At 38.1% G+C, this 18,264-nt stretch overlaps 1 protein-coding gene across 2 annotated transcripts in view; it reads right to left on the bottom strand.

The window, feature by feature from the left end:
• TTC39C (tetratricopeptide repeat domain 39C) overlaps positions 1–18,264 on the bottom strand; it is a 40,327-nt gene that overhangs the window by 3,178 nt on the left and 18,885 nt on the right. For both annotated transcript variants that reach the window (XM_080581600.1, XM_080581601.1), the window contains exons 6-13: positions 16,964–17,132; positions 10,586–10,679; positions 9,601–9,708; positions 9,003–9,112; positions 8,171–8,294; positions 5,548–5,645; positions 4,544–4,648; positions 502–540 (exon numbers count right to left, since the gene is read on the bottom strand). In XM_080581600.1, the coding sequence (XP_080437726.1) occupies positions 502–540; positions 4,544–4,648; positions 5,548–5,645; positions 8,171–8,294; positions 9,003–9,112; positions 9,601–9,708; positions 10,586–10,679; positions 16,964–17,132 (847 nt within the window). The remainder of the gene's footprint in view (positions 1–501; positions 541–4,543; positions 4,649–5,547; positions 5,646–8,170; positions 8,295–9,002; positions 9,113–9,600; positions 9,709–10,585; positions 10,680–16,963; positions 17,133–18,264) is intronic.

Genomic DNA, 18,264 nt, shown 5'->3' with positions numbered 1-18,264 from the left:
TGTTTATATCCCTGCGTTACCCAAAGCAACTGAATAATTACAGAAATTCCAAATTGGTGAAGAGAGCAGAAAGCTTCCATTTCCAATGTCCTGTCTGGAATCTATTTAGATTAACAGCTCCTGGGAAGTTACACAAGTCCTACGGCTCTAGAAAAATCCCAACACTCACGCCCAAGACAGGGACCAGACAGGACATGTATGAAGTTGCAAGTTGTAGTTTTCAACGTTTCTGTATCCGAGTCTTAGTTGAAAAACTAGGCAAAGTCCTAACACTTCAGCAGAGGTCACTAACGTGGGCTCTGTACCATGACTGACCTATCAATACATATCTACATAACATAAATGTGCATCATATAAAAATGTGTACCTACATGTTAGCGCTGTAGACTACAGGTGAGGGACACTGACACACCCACAAAACAAACAAACAAACACACACAATACCACCTCTCAAATACCCTTCTCTCAGAAAGATAAGTTTGAAAGTGTCTCAGTTTTTACCTTGGCTTGGAGAAGTAAGGTTTTGCCTCTTGGCACAGTCTACAAAAAGACAGATACCGCATTAGAAATGCATCGCAAACGTTACAGAAAGTATCTCAAGTATACAGCCTGGTCAGTCCAGAATAGCATCTCTACCTTGAAAACAAGGTATCAAGCAGACGAAAACCTCTCAGGTTACGTAGGAAACCAGAAATACTAATGAGGCAGTCAAGTCAAGTATTACATATTTCAAGTCTTTAACAAAGGAAGGAGCAATTGCAGCTTCACATGGATGTTGCTGCTGACGTTGGTGAGCTACGTCAGTGCACAGGGAGACTAGTGACTCATGACTAATTGACCTATAGAGTAATTTTTGATTCTTAATTGAAGTTTAAGCCTTTTATTTACAAAATTAGTTTTTTTAAGGAACTAAAAGTTTTCAGAAATCTCATTTTCAAACTCCAAAGAAAAGATGTATGTATTTGCCGATTAATATTTACTACAAAGAGTTCACATTTTATTTCTAAAAAGGTACTGTATAGTAGAAGTACTACAAATAAATAATGAATTGCTGATAAGAGACAGAAAAAATAAGTTTTCTTACTCAAGTATACCCAAATATGGTCTTATGTATTTACATTGGTTAAATTACATTCACGGCGTATAAGAACATCTACAAAAAAAAAAATCTTACTCTTGATGTAACCATACTAAAATCTCAAAGAATTTGATTCTAACCAAGTTAAAAATTAACAAAGATGATTCAGATTGCATGACGGGTCAAACATGTAATTATGAGTCATTTTAAAGGAATGTATATTTAACAAAAGCACGCTTTTTATACTAACGTGCATATTCTTCAATATGCTTAGCCTCTCTGGTAAAGGTGAGTAATAAAATACTATTCCCTTCTCTTTCTTAAACATTACAGAGCTCTTAAATATGACTTGCATGGTACCTCAAGCTAGTAAATGCAGTCTTCTAAAAATAGCATCCACTCACCTCTAATTCCAGCTTTTTCTTTTTCCCACCCCATGCCACTTTATTCAAGTCAAGCAACATTTGCCTCCTTATTACCCAAGTGCCAAGAGAGGTAGTTTCCTTTCAGATACTAAGTACTACCATAGCTTCTCAGTAGCAGCTACAAGCCAAGGCTTGTTCAGCCCTCGAACACACAAAATAAAGTATGTTTGGTTTCTGTGTGCATGTTTCACATATAAGGCAAGGACAGAAGGAGTGCTCCTAAATTTGCAGAGCTTTGAGATAACCTCACTGCCCACCACACTTCTACCTAGCAGCAGTTGCAACATTTTTCTTTTTTTTTTTTTTTGAGACACTTGACATAATCAAATTTAAACATTAAAAAAAAAAAAAGCAGCAGGAACATTACTGAACTCAGACTTCCCTACCAGGCTTCAAAGACGAGTTGTATGTCATACGGCATCACAGTTTTCAAAAAGAGTATTATTTGTATTATTTTTAAAAGCATTTTCTCCAGTTTTGTCCTTTACTGTGATAGTCATTCTTTATTGAAAGACTTTCTTTTCCTTTCCTCTTCAAGGGAAAGGTTCAGCTCAGATAATTAAGTAAGGTAAGACTAAAAGCAACCTAAACCAGAATCTTAAGAACATGAGATACTATCAACCCCATGACTTTATAAAACTACATACAATGAGGTGGGGGTTAAAGCTATTTCCCTGTAACCACTTCCCCTAACTTGCAATCTGATTCAGGAGGTACTACATAAAGCAACATAAACTCCCGAGTAGTGAGGATACGTTTGAGGAAGGAAACAGCACAGTGAGTGGTGAAGTTGCACGACTTTAGGAAACTCGGAGCTCCCTGGGAGGCAGAGTATGGGCGAAGACCTGAGCAATCAAATGTATTCGTCAACCAAGTATGAAGATCAGGTGATTCCTTTCTTCATTCAGAACAACAAAAGCCTTATTTCACATCAGAGTGAAAGCCAAAGTGCCAAGCACATACAGCTTTCCAGGAATTTAAACGACTAAAATCACTTTCCTTATATATCACAAAATAGTACGATGGTATGCATGCCCCTAGTTGAGTTAGCTTTGAGGATGCACTGGTATGGGAGATTGTATTGGGTTTACGTGGCCAGGTCTTGGTAGCAGGGAGCCTGCAGGGGTGGCCTCTGTGAGCAGAGCCCAGCAGCTGCCCCATGTCAGATCAGAGACAGCTGCAAAGGGACCTGCCACTGACCAGAGCTGAGCCAGAGAGCGACAATAAAAAGAGAACAAATTTAAGAGAGGGAAAAAAAATCTACTGCACAGCAGCAGCTGGGAGAAAGGAGTGAGAGCCAGCCCTGCAGACCCCAAGGTCAGTGCAGCAGGAGGGCAGGAGGTGCTCCAGGCATGCAGCACCAGTTCCCCTGCGGCCTGTGGAGAGGCCCCTGGTGGAGCAGGCTGTCCCCCTGCAGCCCATGGGTCCCACACGGAGCAGATCTCCACGCTGCAGCCCGTGGAGGAGCCCCCGGTGGAGCAGGTGGATGTGGCCTGGAGGAGGCTGCGGCCCATGGAGAGCCCCCGCAGGAGCAGGCCCCGGGCCGGAGCTGCAGCCCGTGGAGAGGAGCCCACGCAGGAGCAGGGGGTCTGGGGGGAGCTGCCGCCCGTGGGGGACCCGTGCTGGAGCAGTTTGCTCCTGGGGGACGGACCCCGTGGTACGGAGCCGTGTGGGAGCAGTTCTTGAAGAGCTGCTGCCTGTGGGCAGCCCCCGCAGGCTCAGTTCGGGAAGGATGGCATCCCGTGGGAGGGACCCCACGGGGAGCAGGGGCAGAGAGGGACTGAGAATGAACAGCAGAGTCAAAGTGCTATAGACTGAACGCAGCCCCCATTCCCCTGTTCCCCTGTGCCGCTCAGGGGGAGGAGGTGGAAGAGGGTGGGTGGGAGGGTGGGATGTGTTTTTAGTTTGCTTTGTTTCTCACAGTTGTAGTCTGCTAGTCATAGGCAATCAATTAAATTAGTCTCCCTGTGCTGGGTCTGTTTTGCCCATGACGACAATTGTTGAGTGTTCTCCCTGTCCTTATCTCAATCCTTGAGCCCTTTCCATCATATTTTCTCCCTCGTTTCCTTTGAGGAGGGGGAGTGAGAGAGTGACTGTGGTGGAGTTCAGCTGCCCAGCTGGGTAAAACCACCACAGAGGTTATGAAGACATTTGTCCAGGAGTGGGCAGAAATATTCCCAACATGAAAAGACTTGACAAATGCCATATTGTTCACGGTATAAGTTTGATTCAAGAATATGGAGATACTTTAGGAAAACACCCGCTTCTATTTGGAAAAAAAAAATATTACAGGTAATCTTTGAACTTGAACAGTATCCAAGAGAAAATTAAATATGCAAGAACAGGATCTTAGACATTCACCTAGGAAATCTAATTTCACTAATTGTTATTTGCAAACAAATCCCTACCTATCCAAGGCGTTTTTACCAGGCCTCTGCTGTCACCAACAGCAGGAACACAGGGCAAGTGCAGGGAGAGAGGGTTTTCTGCATCCTCAGGGGCAATGCAAGTATTTCTGTACCCCAGTACTTACATATGCTGTTGCTGTAAGTGACGTATGAAAAAAAAAATGGGCATCATGGCACGACCAGAGGGGTGAAAAGAAAGTGTTTTTTACAAGTCTTTGTAGTGCTTTTCAGTGCAAAGTACTAAGTAACAAAGTATAGTGCTTTGTTCATCAAAACTCTTGCTCCAGTGCTTGCTGTCCATAAACATCGCAGCCATAGAAATGCAGATGGTTTGCAAACATTTATTTTAATCCTGAAGTAAGACATCACTTAATGTCAGGAATGTAGCAACTCCCCTGAACAATTCCAGACAGTCTCAGACTCTGTTACATAGGAATAAAACCCAGTAACAAAGTATGTCATTGCAGTGTTACCAACAGATGCATTAAGCACCTCAGAATGTCCTTAAGAGAAGCTCTTAACACTGAAATTAAAATGCTGCTACCTAAAACACACTACATTTCTTAGTAAAATAAATAAATAAATCTCTACAGTAGATATTTAAGAGTTTAAAAAATAGATTATACTATTACCTCTGGATTGTCTAATAGAAGACAGCCAAGTTCATAGCAAGCATATGGCTGGATGTATAAATTGTTCTGACGGCACAGCTCATCTTTAGCAGCTCGCTGAAAAAACTATACAAAGAAAAAGATTGCAATAACATTAAAATAGACTGTTTGATCAGTTAAAAATCCAGAAGTGCCTGTCAACTTCAAGCACTAGAAATTAGCCCAGAGCTAAAATAAGTTTAAATTTCCAATGGTAGAGATTCTTTAAGCAAGGACACAGAGGTTTTCACTAACACTTTTACATCAAGGTAAAAGTCATTTGTTTGTATTTTTACCAAGCAATGTATTAACTGAGTCAAGATTTTTCCAACTTTATATTGAAAGGTATTAGGCCTAACAAGGAAATTTAATTTCAAAGAGTAAGCACATTGATTATTTAAACTATGCTTGAGAAAAACAGAAAACATTCATTTAACACCAGCATCAGCTCCCAGGTTCCTTATGTGAATTGTATTCCATTTTGGGGAGTGAAGAAAAAAAAGTTGCGCCTACAGAGATGTGGAGTGTGCCTACAGTCTGGAGCAATGGCAAAATTATTTTTTGGTACGTGCTAATAATTAGAGCTCTCAGTGTCTAATAGCTCTAGAGCAGTATATCTATGCCTTCAAAAGGTCAGCCTTCATTTTTATTTAAGTTGAATTTTCTTTGTCGGATAGAGTAAACCCAGAAGCAGAAGAACTTTTCCATTCTTCTACCCAGCTTCCCCTTAACTCTTCCTCTACAAGCCACGTTAGCTTACGTGTTTGCTCAACATTAGCCAATTATTTTTACAACAGATACTATAACAAAGCCACACTAAATTACAAGATTTGAAAAGAACCCAACCTATTCTGTTGGAATTCATACAACAGACGGATCGATAGCACTGAAAATTAGTGACTTAACACTCTCTCAACAATATTTACTGTTTAATATAATAGTTCATAAAACAGGATTAATGCTATAATTATCATTTAACAACTTACCTGAACAGCATCTTCAGAATTTCCCAAGCATTTGTGTATGGCGCCAAGAAGCAAATTCCTCAAACCAACAGCTGATGAATCATCAACATCCTGACAAGCTTAATGAAAAGATTTCAACAAACAAATAAGATGGATTGAAATCCTTCCTTAGACAATAACTGCGATCTATGGTGACTTTTAGTCTAACAGTTCAATTTAACTAGAAAAAGGAGATGCTAGTAACAATCTACATCAGAGTACTTTGGTTTCTTTAAAATACAACCCATTTTGTGTCAGTCTCTTCAAGCAATCTGTCACTAATGGTAATTCCTAATGGGAACGAATTGGCCCTCTGCAGTAGTGGGTGTGCTCTTTTCAATGGAAGAGAATACATTTCTCTACTTGTCCTTGAAGTATTCACTAGAAAGTTAAAAGTTCATAAACAATCAACTCCTCCTGGTGTTAAAAGGCAACCGGGTTGTTCCAGATATTGAAAGAAAAATATATAGTCCAAGTTACAAGGATAACAGCAAAAAAAAAACCTCAACCAAGCAGTCCAGACAAAGCTGATTTGTTCTTAACTGAAGCCAAGTGACGGACACAGAAATCTGTACTGGACTTAAAATCCCAGACTAGGGTACTTTGGCATCACACTTCCCAGTGCTGATGAGCAGATAAGGTTAATTTGCCAGACCTCTGATGGTCTACAGTCTAGGGACAGACTGTGCCTTCAGCTGCATAGTGCTGTTTTCAATGAATCATGATACACGTAACCATCTCTAGATGAGTCAGGCTCCATTTTGATCAAGCCTATTAGTAACAGCTCAGAACAGCTCTGTTAAGCCAAGACTAGTTCCATGAGGAACCATTTGCACTTGTCTGCACCGTCGCTTCCAGAGACTACAGTAACAGGGGTGTCTGCAGGATTTTTCAAGCCTTCAAAAGGAGCTAGGGTCTGGGAGCAGTAGGGCTCCTTTAACTTCGCATTCTGCCTCATCTAACAAATTCTGATGGATTTAAACCAGGTCTGCAGTCACAAAATGGTTTATACACATCACAAATAAGCCACCCACGAATAATTAAGGATTGGCTGCATAAAGTATTTGGACACTACACAACACATAATTCTGCCAGCTCTCATTTTTATTGAAAGTCTAAAGTTACGTGGCATTTTACTTATGAAGATACACAAGGGTTCAACTTAATTCCTACAAACCAGAGCTTTATTATGTCAACTTCCAGCCCCAAGGAAAAGCCTGGAAACTCCCTCCAGCATAGTAAACCCCCCTTTGCCCATGAGAAGAAGCAGCAAACAAAAAAAATATATATATCCTTTATCAGCTCATCATTCTTGAGATGCACATAAGGCATGGCAACATTTTCACTGTGCAGAAAATCTTGAACCAAGGATCACTGATGCAGACACATCTGTCAGTGTCAAGCCTTACAAGAAGTTCGTCACTGAATTTTAATCCATATTGCTACTTCACATTAAAATGTGCACCACCAGATGGAAGCTTAAAGGAAAAAATCTATGTTGCTTTTGAATATGCAGGACAGGAGTAAATACCATTTGCAATCTATAAGATTGATTGTTCTACAGGCAAATTACAAAAAAAAAATACTGGAATCTATTTTCATACAAGTAAATCTCATTTTAAAACCTTCACCACTGTCTTTTGAGACTACAAAACTAGGGATCTGAATGCAACCCACTGCCACCATATAATTTAAACAGACAAATTACCTTAAATTAAAAAAAAAAAAAAAGAACAAAATCACAACTTGTCCTGAAAAAAAAAAAAAAAAAAAGAAAAAAACAACTAGTCCTGACCCTAGTTTTCTAGCTTTATGTAAAAATCATGTACGACCCCCAAAATCTCACAATTACAGAACCAAAGAAATCTGAGTGGCAGACTTTATTTTTAATTTTCTGAAGGAGCGGAGAATAACTGGAAACTGCAGGATGCATAAAAGACTGATGTGTGGATGGAGGGAAGGGTAGTAAATAGTTCTTGGTAAACACTGCTACCATAATTTTTTTAGACAGATCTCATCCAAAGACATCTGGAGACTGAGAAAGAGGCAAGAGCAGAACACCTTTCACCACTAAGATTCTGCTCCCAGCAGCCAACATAAAAAGAAACCTCACCACATCATGGATAGCCTCACAAGCTACATATTCCCTCTTAGAAGAAAATTAACATGCAGAAATAAATTAGTGGTTTTATTTTTTAATTTTAGTTAGGTTTAAATGAGTTCAATTTTGTCTGCTGACTTTGAACAGTAACTACCACACTACTGTTTCACTTTGAGCAATTATTTATGTTTGTTCTTAATGATCCTGAAGGTCTCTTCCAGCCCAGATGATTCTATGATTCTAATGGGCATACATAACTGATTAGAAACCCAACTATATGCAACAGTTAAAAAAAAAAAGTTTCCAAAAGAAACTATACAAATGGTAAAAATGAAGTATTAAGCTGAATCTTAATGGGTCCTTATTCCACTGCTACTCGAACTGTTTTGCTATCACATATGCATGCTGGTTTAAATTTTCATGCTACAACAGTCAGCCAGTCTGCACAAAAGAAGAAATTGTATACCTCATTTAAAACAAATATATCAAGGACCCATATTATACCTTGGCTCATATGCTGTAAGTTGGAGAGGGAACAGTTTGGAAGTGCTTTCCATAAGTACAATACTTCAATGGATGCCAGGACACAGAGCTCTTTGGTTGGCATTTGTTTTCTAAATCTTTCTGCCTGCAAATTGGGAAGAAAGAAAAAAAGAGGGAAGATCTGTCATCTGTACTTTTACAGCAAGCATAATATTCACAAACAATATATCACAAACAGTAATTGTTTCATGAAAACACCCAACAATTTTAATGAAACGTCATTGTAGCTTAAAGACTAAGAATGAAAATCAAAATCTTTCAATTAAAGGACTTACATATTGACCAAAATTAAAGCTTCTTTATCCTAGATGTGTTTTTTTCTATTTCACAACCTCAAGAACATACTGACTGGATGCTGACCCAGCAACATCTGCAAGATCATAGGTTGGGTGATACTTCTTAGACAAGTCTGGGCTAGGATAGACTTGTCTACTTCCAAGACTTCCCTAGCTTTCAAAAAGAACTAAGGCTTTGACAAACAAGACAAGATAAAAAAGGAGAAAGAAAAGCAAAGCCAGAGAGAAAAATCACCAAAACAACTACGGTATTGTGTATTTGTCTCTTTAATAATTACTTCAGTTGAAAAGTGAATAGCTAATTAACATCTCCTTTGCCAAGTCATTAAAATATGTGACACTATTGTTTTTCCACCTGAATCCTTCCCAATAAGTTGACAAAAGCAACACAGGAGAAAACAGATATTCATTCAATAATAAATACTGGTAAATAATGCAACACAATTATCAGGTGTAACTACTGTACTGAAACAAGTTAGCCTTTGCTAAACACAAACCTTTTTCACTGAAAATTGTTCAATCTGATTGTTTTTTCTTTTGAAAAGCTTCTGAACTTCCTTGAACACATCCTGAGCACCATTGACATCACCAGTGGCTCCTTGACACACTATAACAACACAGAAACAAAAATGTGTTAATACTGCTCTGATATGAAACAGGAAAAAAAAGATCAAATATCATTAAGTTATGGGGGGGGAAAAAACACTCATTTCTGCAAAGGACCTAGAGTGGGACTTGAACACAATCCCAGCTCTCCCAGGTATCCTTCTGTGATCATTAACGAGCCAGCATTTCTTTTTTCGTATCCATTAAAGGACTAATACCACCCAAACCCTAATGATTTATTACCTAAATCTTTGCAATACATTTTCACTGTAGTGATAGGTCATATCATAATTATAGCTGGAGGACAAGGGCATATGCACATGCATTAATAAATGACATAAAATTACATAAGTGAAGTCTGACAGATAGCTGCACAAGCAGCTGGCAGTGTGGAACACACTAGGTACACTAATCAACTCACCCGAAACAAAACAGTGCCATATCACATCACTGATTTAATCACTTACCCACATCACTGAAAATACTCACCTGCTGTTAAATAAGCATAATAGCACTGCGACCACCTGGATTCATTTTTAAGCCTTTCAAAGGACTCAAATGCATCTTTGAAATTCATCTCTATCATGCTGCACCAACCTAAAAATTAGACCAATTCAACATGAGAGCACAGTAATTCTAACATGGTATAAACAAATATTACTGAAACATAAAATTTTCTTATGAGAGCTGGAGCTAGCTTAACAATTGTACCAATAACTGGAAAAGTTAAAACCAAAACTAAACAATCATTTAAAAATCTGGTTCAAGTTAACTGGAAAATATTGAATTATAGGTGTGATACAAGACGATGAATCCATTTCATATCAATAGCAAATCTATACAGACACCAAAAGCTCCTTTTTTAAAAAATAGAAATAAAAAGGCTGTTTTGTAGAATGCTAATGTTTACAAAGTTACCACCTGCTCCCCTTATTCCTCCTGACTATGACAAGATACCTATACCAGACACATTTAAAGCTTGACTCAACGTATTTTCTCTACTCTAAAGACTTCTAAGCAAACTAAAAATAAAGAATTAAACTTTGTTGTTGTTGTTGTTCATTTTCTTGCATCAGTAGCATGAAATGAAATATAGGTCTTGCAATCTATTAAGCTCCATTAGACCTATTAGTTTTTGGCATGGAAACAGTGCTTCCACTGACAAAGCAGATGAATTCATTGCTTATTTTAATGAATCTTCTGTAGGTGAACAGTTCGCTTCTGATTCCATAATCTATTCTATGATTTTTGCATCGCTTATAATTTTAAAGTTTTCTGCAAATATAAGCTAATTGCTGAATGCTACTCCCCTAAACAAGGTGTCAAGATTATCATCAACATAATCCAACCAAGACAAAGACCAGTATTCCAAAACCTTTTGATAATCCTAATAAAAATAATCCAGTTTCTTTATTGAAGTTACTAATCAAAACTTGAAAGTGACATATTTATAGCATAAAAATATCCAATTTACCTATTTCATATAAGCAGACATGTTGAATCTCCCTTTGGTCTGTTGCAAGTTCCAAAGCAGTATGAAACGAAGTCAAGGCACTATTGATTTGACACTAACAAAGGCAAAAGGTAAAGAAAAAAAAAAGTCAGATGTCTACAGTTATAAAAATCAAATTATCCAACAGATTTTAAAAGAACACATTCAATTTTCTACATAAACATACAGTGAAAAAAAAAAAAAAGGTTGTCATACTGATTGCAGGTTTGATTAAATTAGAGGCAAAACATCCTAGTGAGAGGAAAAACTCAAAGCTGATTTGATTCTAGATTTTAAAAGAACTAAATGTCACCACAGAGCTACGAGTTTGAAGAAGAAGGGATCATACTCATTCATATACCAGATCCACATTGCAAGTCCTTTGACAAGCTTCCCTCCTCTCTTTAGATCTGATCACTTTTGAATGTGAGTATGGGCAAATTATGGCAAAGCCTTTATTTACAATGATAAGCACACATCTTAAAGAGGTCCTATAGTTAATAGATTTTTCCCACTTATTTCAAACTAACAACATGAAATATAATACAATAGGCAAATAGAAAGACAAGAAGGAAGTATTACTAATATAAAGCAACTCAGATTTGTATTTAAATGAAACCTTAGACGAGAAAACAAAGCATTTACTTGGAAGGTAATAATCATCAATTCCACCATGTACAAAAAAAGTATTAAAACATACAGTAAGGAACCTGCCTTCAAAAAGTCAAATATAGAGAGAAAAAAAATAGGGCAGGGCCAGGATATTGGAGGAGTTTAATAATGTAATAATGATCACCAACAGGTTACATTCCTCAGCCTTCCAGATCAGTCACTGCATTCCTTCTATCTGCTATTGAATCCAAGAAGGTGCTGATAGTTTTTGTAACAACTAGAAGGATAGTTCTTCTGACTGCACTTATCTCTAGCTTTCCCAGACACTTCTCCATACCAATCATCATAATGGCTTGAGGCCTTTAGGAAGATGCAAATTAACATTTAGCTCATTTTATGCTCATTTACTCTACATATATATACTGTGTCTCTCTCCCAATGTGGCCTACAGTTTTTTTAAGGGGGTTCCTATATTCATTCTTACATACAGCTATAGCATTTCTGTATTAAAAAATCCTTAGACCACTCACTGCTGCTTGCAAATGTCTACAAAACTGTACAAGCAAATGTCTGCAAAAGATATTTGCCCCTGAACAAGAAAAATGTCTACAACACTGTAATAAAAATCCAAAACTCCTGCAAAAATTTGTAGTGTTGTATCTTAAGGCATGCCACTGCTTCCTGCCCTGCCCCCTGCTCCCTATCCCAACTGTAAATCTAGATTGATTTTATTAGATTTCTTTCTTTGTTTGATCAGGGTAAGCTATTTTAGTTGCTAAGGAACGACAACTTCACCATGGATCATATATACTGCATCAAGACAGCACAAAGCAAAGGCAACCATAGCTGTAACAACATAAATACTGCGTACTTCAAAAACAAAGCAATGATGAAGCAAAGATGCTTGCTGGCGTGATAGAAGAATACAACCCACCTGTCTTTCTGGTTTTAGTATATTTGTCCTTAAAATTTCCAGGGAGCCTGAGCAATATACAGATTGTTCAGTTTTGTAGCAGCACATTCTCCTCGCTATACATTAATGAAAAATACCAATGTTGCATCAGCCCAACATGACTGGCTGGAAAGTAAGTACTATTGGCCATGTCTTACAGGATGGGGAAAAATAGATAAATAGATTAAAAGGGGGCTTAAAACTTGATCTTTGGCACGAAGATGTTTCAAAATTCAGTAAAATTTCATTTTGAAAACTTCTGAGAAAAGAAGAAAAAGTCTGCATATTTAGTTCTCTGGGAAGATATTTCACCTTCTAAAAGCTTAAAAAAAACTAACTAAAACTATTGTAAGATATAAATAATTTATTTGCAGGGCTTGTTATTCCACACAATAACTAAGGATAATTACATCATTTTCTGCAATTTGATACACCAACATAGGGCAACACGTGAAACACTGAACAACTAATAATAGGAGCATTCAACTAAATGGATTTGCAACCTCCTACAATCCATTTCTCTGTCCAGTTCTCAAAGTGTTTTCTGCGTAAGTTTTCCATAAGCATCAAGCTCAGTAAATAAGCTCCTGGGATACTCCTCAGTAAAGTTTCAATTGTCTCCAGAGATTGTGACAACATGCTAGAATATGAATTTCTACTCTTACTAGAAAGAATACTACTACTCTTAGTATTCTTAAAATAAATTCATTACCACCTACTGTTTTACAGAGTAAACAGTAAGAATTATACAGACAGAAGAGTCAGCAAGTAGAACATCAAGGCTGACTGGTTTTGTTTGTTTTGGTTTTTAAGCTCTCATTATCATACACACTTGTAATTCCTTAAAGGGTCATCACTCATGCTTCTCTTGGACAAAGACAAAAGAAAAGATTAATCCATAAAACTTGTAATATATAGAACTACATAACCACGAAAAGGATTATTAAAGCTCATGTGAGTACAATAATCTTTCATTTCTTGACTTCAAATTACAGAAAACAACCATCTACAGAGCTTAAAGAGCCAAGAAAGCTTCCTGAACCAACAGAGGTTTATATATTTTATAGCCTTGAACAAATAATGACAGAGGCTAGCACAATTTCTGAAAATAAACCTTGACAATACATAAGATCCTGCAGATTAAACACACCTGAGTATTCCACTGGTGTTTTGCCAGTCAGCTGGAGTATTTGGCACTTTTTCTCCAGCCTCGTAACATGCACCTACACCAACTGAACTCTACAGATCAAGCCTCAGAACATGAGATTTTTTTGGCCCAGCCCCAAAGACTATGTGTTTACATATACAGCCCCAGAGTGTGTTGCCAGACAGAGGAGCCATCTTGCCCCTCTCCATATGAAGCTACGTTTTTTGGTGGTGGTGGTGGTTTTTAAAAACTATTTCAGACAGGGGTTATTTGTCCCCCATTTAGAAAAGCAGATTAAGATTTTTAAAACTTGTTGCTGGTTAAATAAAAGAGAAAGTAATACTGCACGCTAAAGGGCAGAAATACGCCAGATTCAGAACACCACCTTTTACTTCGCCCTTTCACACGCTAGGCCTACACCCATCCTTTCTAACTTTCTGGTGCACTTTCATTGCAGCTTTCCCAGTCCACCCTCCTCCTTTCCCTCACTCATTCATTTCATAGTCTCCAAATGCCTTCTGACTTCAATTCTCAAAAATGTGAGTCTGGGGAAAAAAAACCACTTTGTCTGCTTTTGTAGTACTTATAAAGCTACATTTCAAAAAAACAAACTTGGTTAAACATTTACTAATATTTATGCATGCTCTTTGGAGCACAAACCATTATAGACTCACATGCTTTACATGTCTTTGCTTCTTGCTAGACCATCTTCATTCACAGTTTTCTCCTGTTGGATTTTTCTGACTGGCAGTGTTCAGTCTGGCATTACTGCTTCTGTCTTTTGAATAGCTTCCCTGCCTACGGTGAACAATGCTGAAACTGTAAGTACGCTTCTTTCTCTTTCTGTGGAATACACATACATTTACATACAGAATCACCAAATACCTTGGGTTTGAAGAGACCTTAGAGATCATCTAATTCCAGCCCCCTGCCATGGGCAGGGACACCTCCCACCAGACCAGGCTGCCCAAAGCCCCATCCAGCCTGGCCTTGAACACCTCCAGAGATGGGGCATCCACAGCTTCTCTGGGCAGCCTGTGCCACGGCCTCACCACCCTCTGAGTAAAGAATTTTTTTTTTACTTATATCCAATCTAAATCTCCCCTTTTTTAGTTTAAAGCCATTCCCCCTTGTCCTATCACTCCATTCCCTGACAAAGAGTCCCTTCCCCAGCTTTCCTGTAGGCCCCCTTTAGGTACCGGAAGGCCGCTATAAGGTCTCGCCAGAGTCTTCTCTTCTCCAGGCTGAACAACCCCTGCTCCCTCAGCTTGTCTTCGTTGGAGAGGATTGTTCCAGCCCAGGTGTAGGACCTTGCACTTGGCCATGTTGAACCGCTTGGGCCCACCTCTCCAGCCTGTCAAGGTCCCTGGATGGCATTCAATCTCTACAATTTACATGTATATATGCAAATACATGCACACACACAGACTAATGGAAGACAAATATACCATCAGCTGAAAATTACAAAAAATGCACATTTTGTAGGATCAAAAGCTATTAAAAAAGAAAGTATCTGGTGGCCTGAGTGCTAGTAGGGTCTAACCCAAACCCTACAGTGACCGTTCCCAATTCTCGTTTTCAGAACATACAAGTTCTTCTGTATAAGAACATATGAGCCTTTCATCTGTGTACAATTAAATTTTATCACAGAACTGTGAAAAAAACCAGATGTTAAATGCTGCAAAATACACCTTGAACTGCAGCTGGTATACTCTGCATGTTATATAGGATAAAGCAGAGACTTTCAAATTACTGTAAACCATCTCAAAGTAGTATTCCTATGTGAGGTGGAAAGAATTTAAACCTACCTGCCTATCACCAAATTCAAGGACAGCTATGTAAGTACTTCCCAGCCTTCGTAGGAGCATCCAGTAACGTACCTGCCTTCACTATTATGGCAACAATATTTGAGCAAATAAAACTTGTACCTTCTTAACAGAGCTTGAGATATTTAAGTAAAGCATTTACGCAGAGCAAAGTCTCAGCAGGGGAAAAGAAAAGTTGTTGAATGGAAACCTTTCATGCAAACAAAAAAGGGACATTTTATTTCCTGATAGCAACCAGTAAGGTTTCTGCTGACTAAGGTATGGCTACATAGCCTAGTGCATTGCATTCTGCCTGCCTAAGCTAACTAACTTTGATAACGCTGGCACGCGGCCTCCAGCACAAACTATTTCACTTGGAATTAAACTTGGTTGTCTATTAACAACACCATTTTATACACAAATACTCTAAAATAACAGGTAAAGAATTCTACTTTGAAGCAAAATTGACACTCATCCAAAATCTATCCTCTGTATTTACACACAGAAATCTGTACTCATGTTATTAACAAGTACATTTACTACTTTGCCCTAACTTGTCCTGAAATTCAGAAGAATCATGTTGTAGCTGTAGAATTTTATTCCCCACTACATTAAATATCAGAGGAGGAAAAAAAAAGAGAAAAAAAAAGAAAAAGGAAAGGAGTTCCATATATGAAGTCATATTCTGGCAATCAACAGATGTTTTCTACAGCAATTGTACTCATTGTATAGGTATTCCTAACAAACCCAAATTTTTCCAAACAAATGGAATATACATGGTTGAACAAAGACCATTAAAATATTTCCCACCCAGTAAACAGCAACACTTCCCAGACTGACAGCTTGCTTGTGACAGCATAATTCTGTTGCTTCCAGAAAGACAAAGCTATCAAACCACACCACAACACACAGTTAAACCACATACAAGAAAATGCCTACAAAATCTTATGGGCCACAGAAGACTGCCCCTCTGTTCTGTTACTGCTGCTGCCCTCTTCAAAATACTAAGCTGCATTTGTGAGAATTAACTGCAAACTCTGGCAAAAAACGGACCACCAACATCAAGATCTGGATTAGCTCTTAACTATGATATTGAGACAAACATTCTGGTTTCATACTTTTTTGCTGGGTTTTCTTGATAATATAAATGCCTTAGAAATATCCTGGTCAGATAAATGCAGAAGCTGAGTTGTTCAAAGTACTCATCGCCATCTTGGATTATCAGAGATTCTTGAAGAATAATTCTGCTAAAAACCACAAGGCTGCTGCAGTGTTTCAAGAATACCACTCTGCAACAGTATTCAGAAACACATTTCCAAGGAATACATTCTGCTTGGGTCACAGCTCACCATAGCAACAGAAAACATCCTGTTTTGTCCTCTTAAAAGCAAAAGCAATTATTCAAGGGAAATTATTGAAGATGATTAGCTGTGTGTGAACAATGTGTAAAATGAAAAGCGGAAGATAAATGCCATGTGCTCAGCAGATAATACTCAGATTTCAGCTTGACAAGCAAAACTGAAATAGCTATTTATACCGCAAGAAGCTCATGAGTGACCAGAAGCAGTTTCTTATAACATGGAGTTATAAATGCATCAAGCAGAAGAAAAACACATTTTGAAGTGCTATTAATTCCAATAGAAGTAGTGGAAGAGCCGATTTGGTATGTGAACTTGCAACTAGGAAGAAGCTGATCCTTTCTTGTTTCTTATCTTTCAATACGTCTACATCTTTAGTCAAGATTTATTGACGCTCGCACAGTTAATTCACACCAGAAAAAGATCAGATACCAAGGGGAGATGGGTGGAGAAAAAATCAGACAGAAGAACAGAAACATGCAATACCTCTAATCGCTGTATCCTTCCCTTGAAGAACATGAACAGAGAAGAATTTGGATAAGCAGATTCTTTTTTTGCAAGAATCTCTTTTGCCTCTTTCAATCCTGCCTTGTTATCGCTGCCATCAAGAGCAAAAAAGGGACGAACAACTGTGTGGTACCACAACAAAGCTAATCTAAAAGAAACAAGAGCAAAAATGATTACAGCGCAAACAGACACGTCAGTACAATGTTCTACGTAGGCAAATTTTTAAATGATCCTGGAAGACAAAGGATAGGAGTCTTTTCTTATATAACCTGACATTAGAACAAACATACTACCATTACCATATACCACTGTGTTCCTAAACTGCACCTGAACATACGTTACCCAAGCATCACCCAAAGGCAGAGTAACCATCAGGCTCACAGTATCAAAGCACCATACCAACTGAGTCTTTACAAGTCTACAGATTTTAAAAACAGAACCCTTCCCAGGAAAACATTATGGATTAATTGTTCATGAGGAAAAGAAACAACAAAAAAAAAAAACAACAAAAAAACACCCCCCCACACCCCCACATACATATCTGAAATCAATGCAAACAGAAACATATCTGGTGTTTGAAAGAGCAGATTTCTGCATGACCTACATCATGCCTGGAAACAAGGGCAGAGCACAAAGCTCTGCAAGATCATAGCACCCACCCCACCTCTACTGTCATTCTGGGAAAGGGAATGCCAGTCTCTTTCCCAGAAAAGAGACAAAAGAAATCAACAGGAACATTTAATCTTAAGGTTTCTTAAACAACCAGAAATACAACTGTTCTCCTCAAGCACAAAAGACTAACTCTGCTGTCAATGTTTCAGAAGTGACATTTTGGCAGTACTTAAAATAGGTTCAGCAATAAAAGTATTAATTTGGAGAGAATATAATAACAAACTGCCCTCATAAATGGCTTTATAAAATCTGGCTAACCTTTCACCCAATAAAAAGACCTGAATAGAGCATGAAGGCTTGGGAAAAAAATAAAAAATATATACACACAAACACTCCTCCAAGTAGATCAGAAAGACAGTAAGGGAACACCCCCAATTTGCTAAAATTAAAAAACATAACGGAAGAGATCGTTGGCTGATAATAGGGATAAATAACTGAAATCAGTAAGGATGAATAACTGACATTGATCACTCTCATATAAAATAGCATACTCTCCATCAAAGAGAATATAGCTCACAGGTAAAACCTACCGAGTCTTCAGGGCACGCTTGCATTTACTCACACTACTGGCATATAATTTACTAGACATTAGAATAGCAGGTGCTGAA

Source organism: Anser brachyrhynchus (genome assembly GCF_964034855.1).
Source record: "Anser brachyrhynchus genome assembly, chromosome: 2".
In the NCBI taxonomy this organism is placed as follows: Eukaryota; Metazoa; Chordata; class Aves; order Anseriformes; family Anatidae; genus Anser; species Anser brachyrhynchus.
This window is presented reverse-complemented; position numbering and strand designations above follow the sequence as displayed.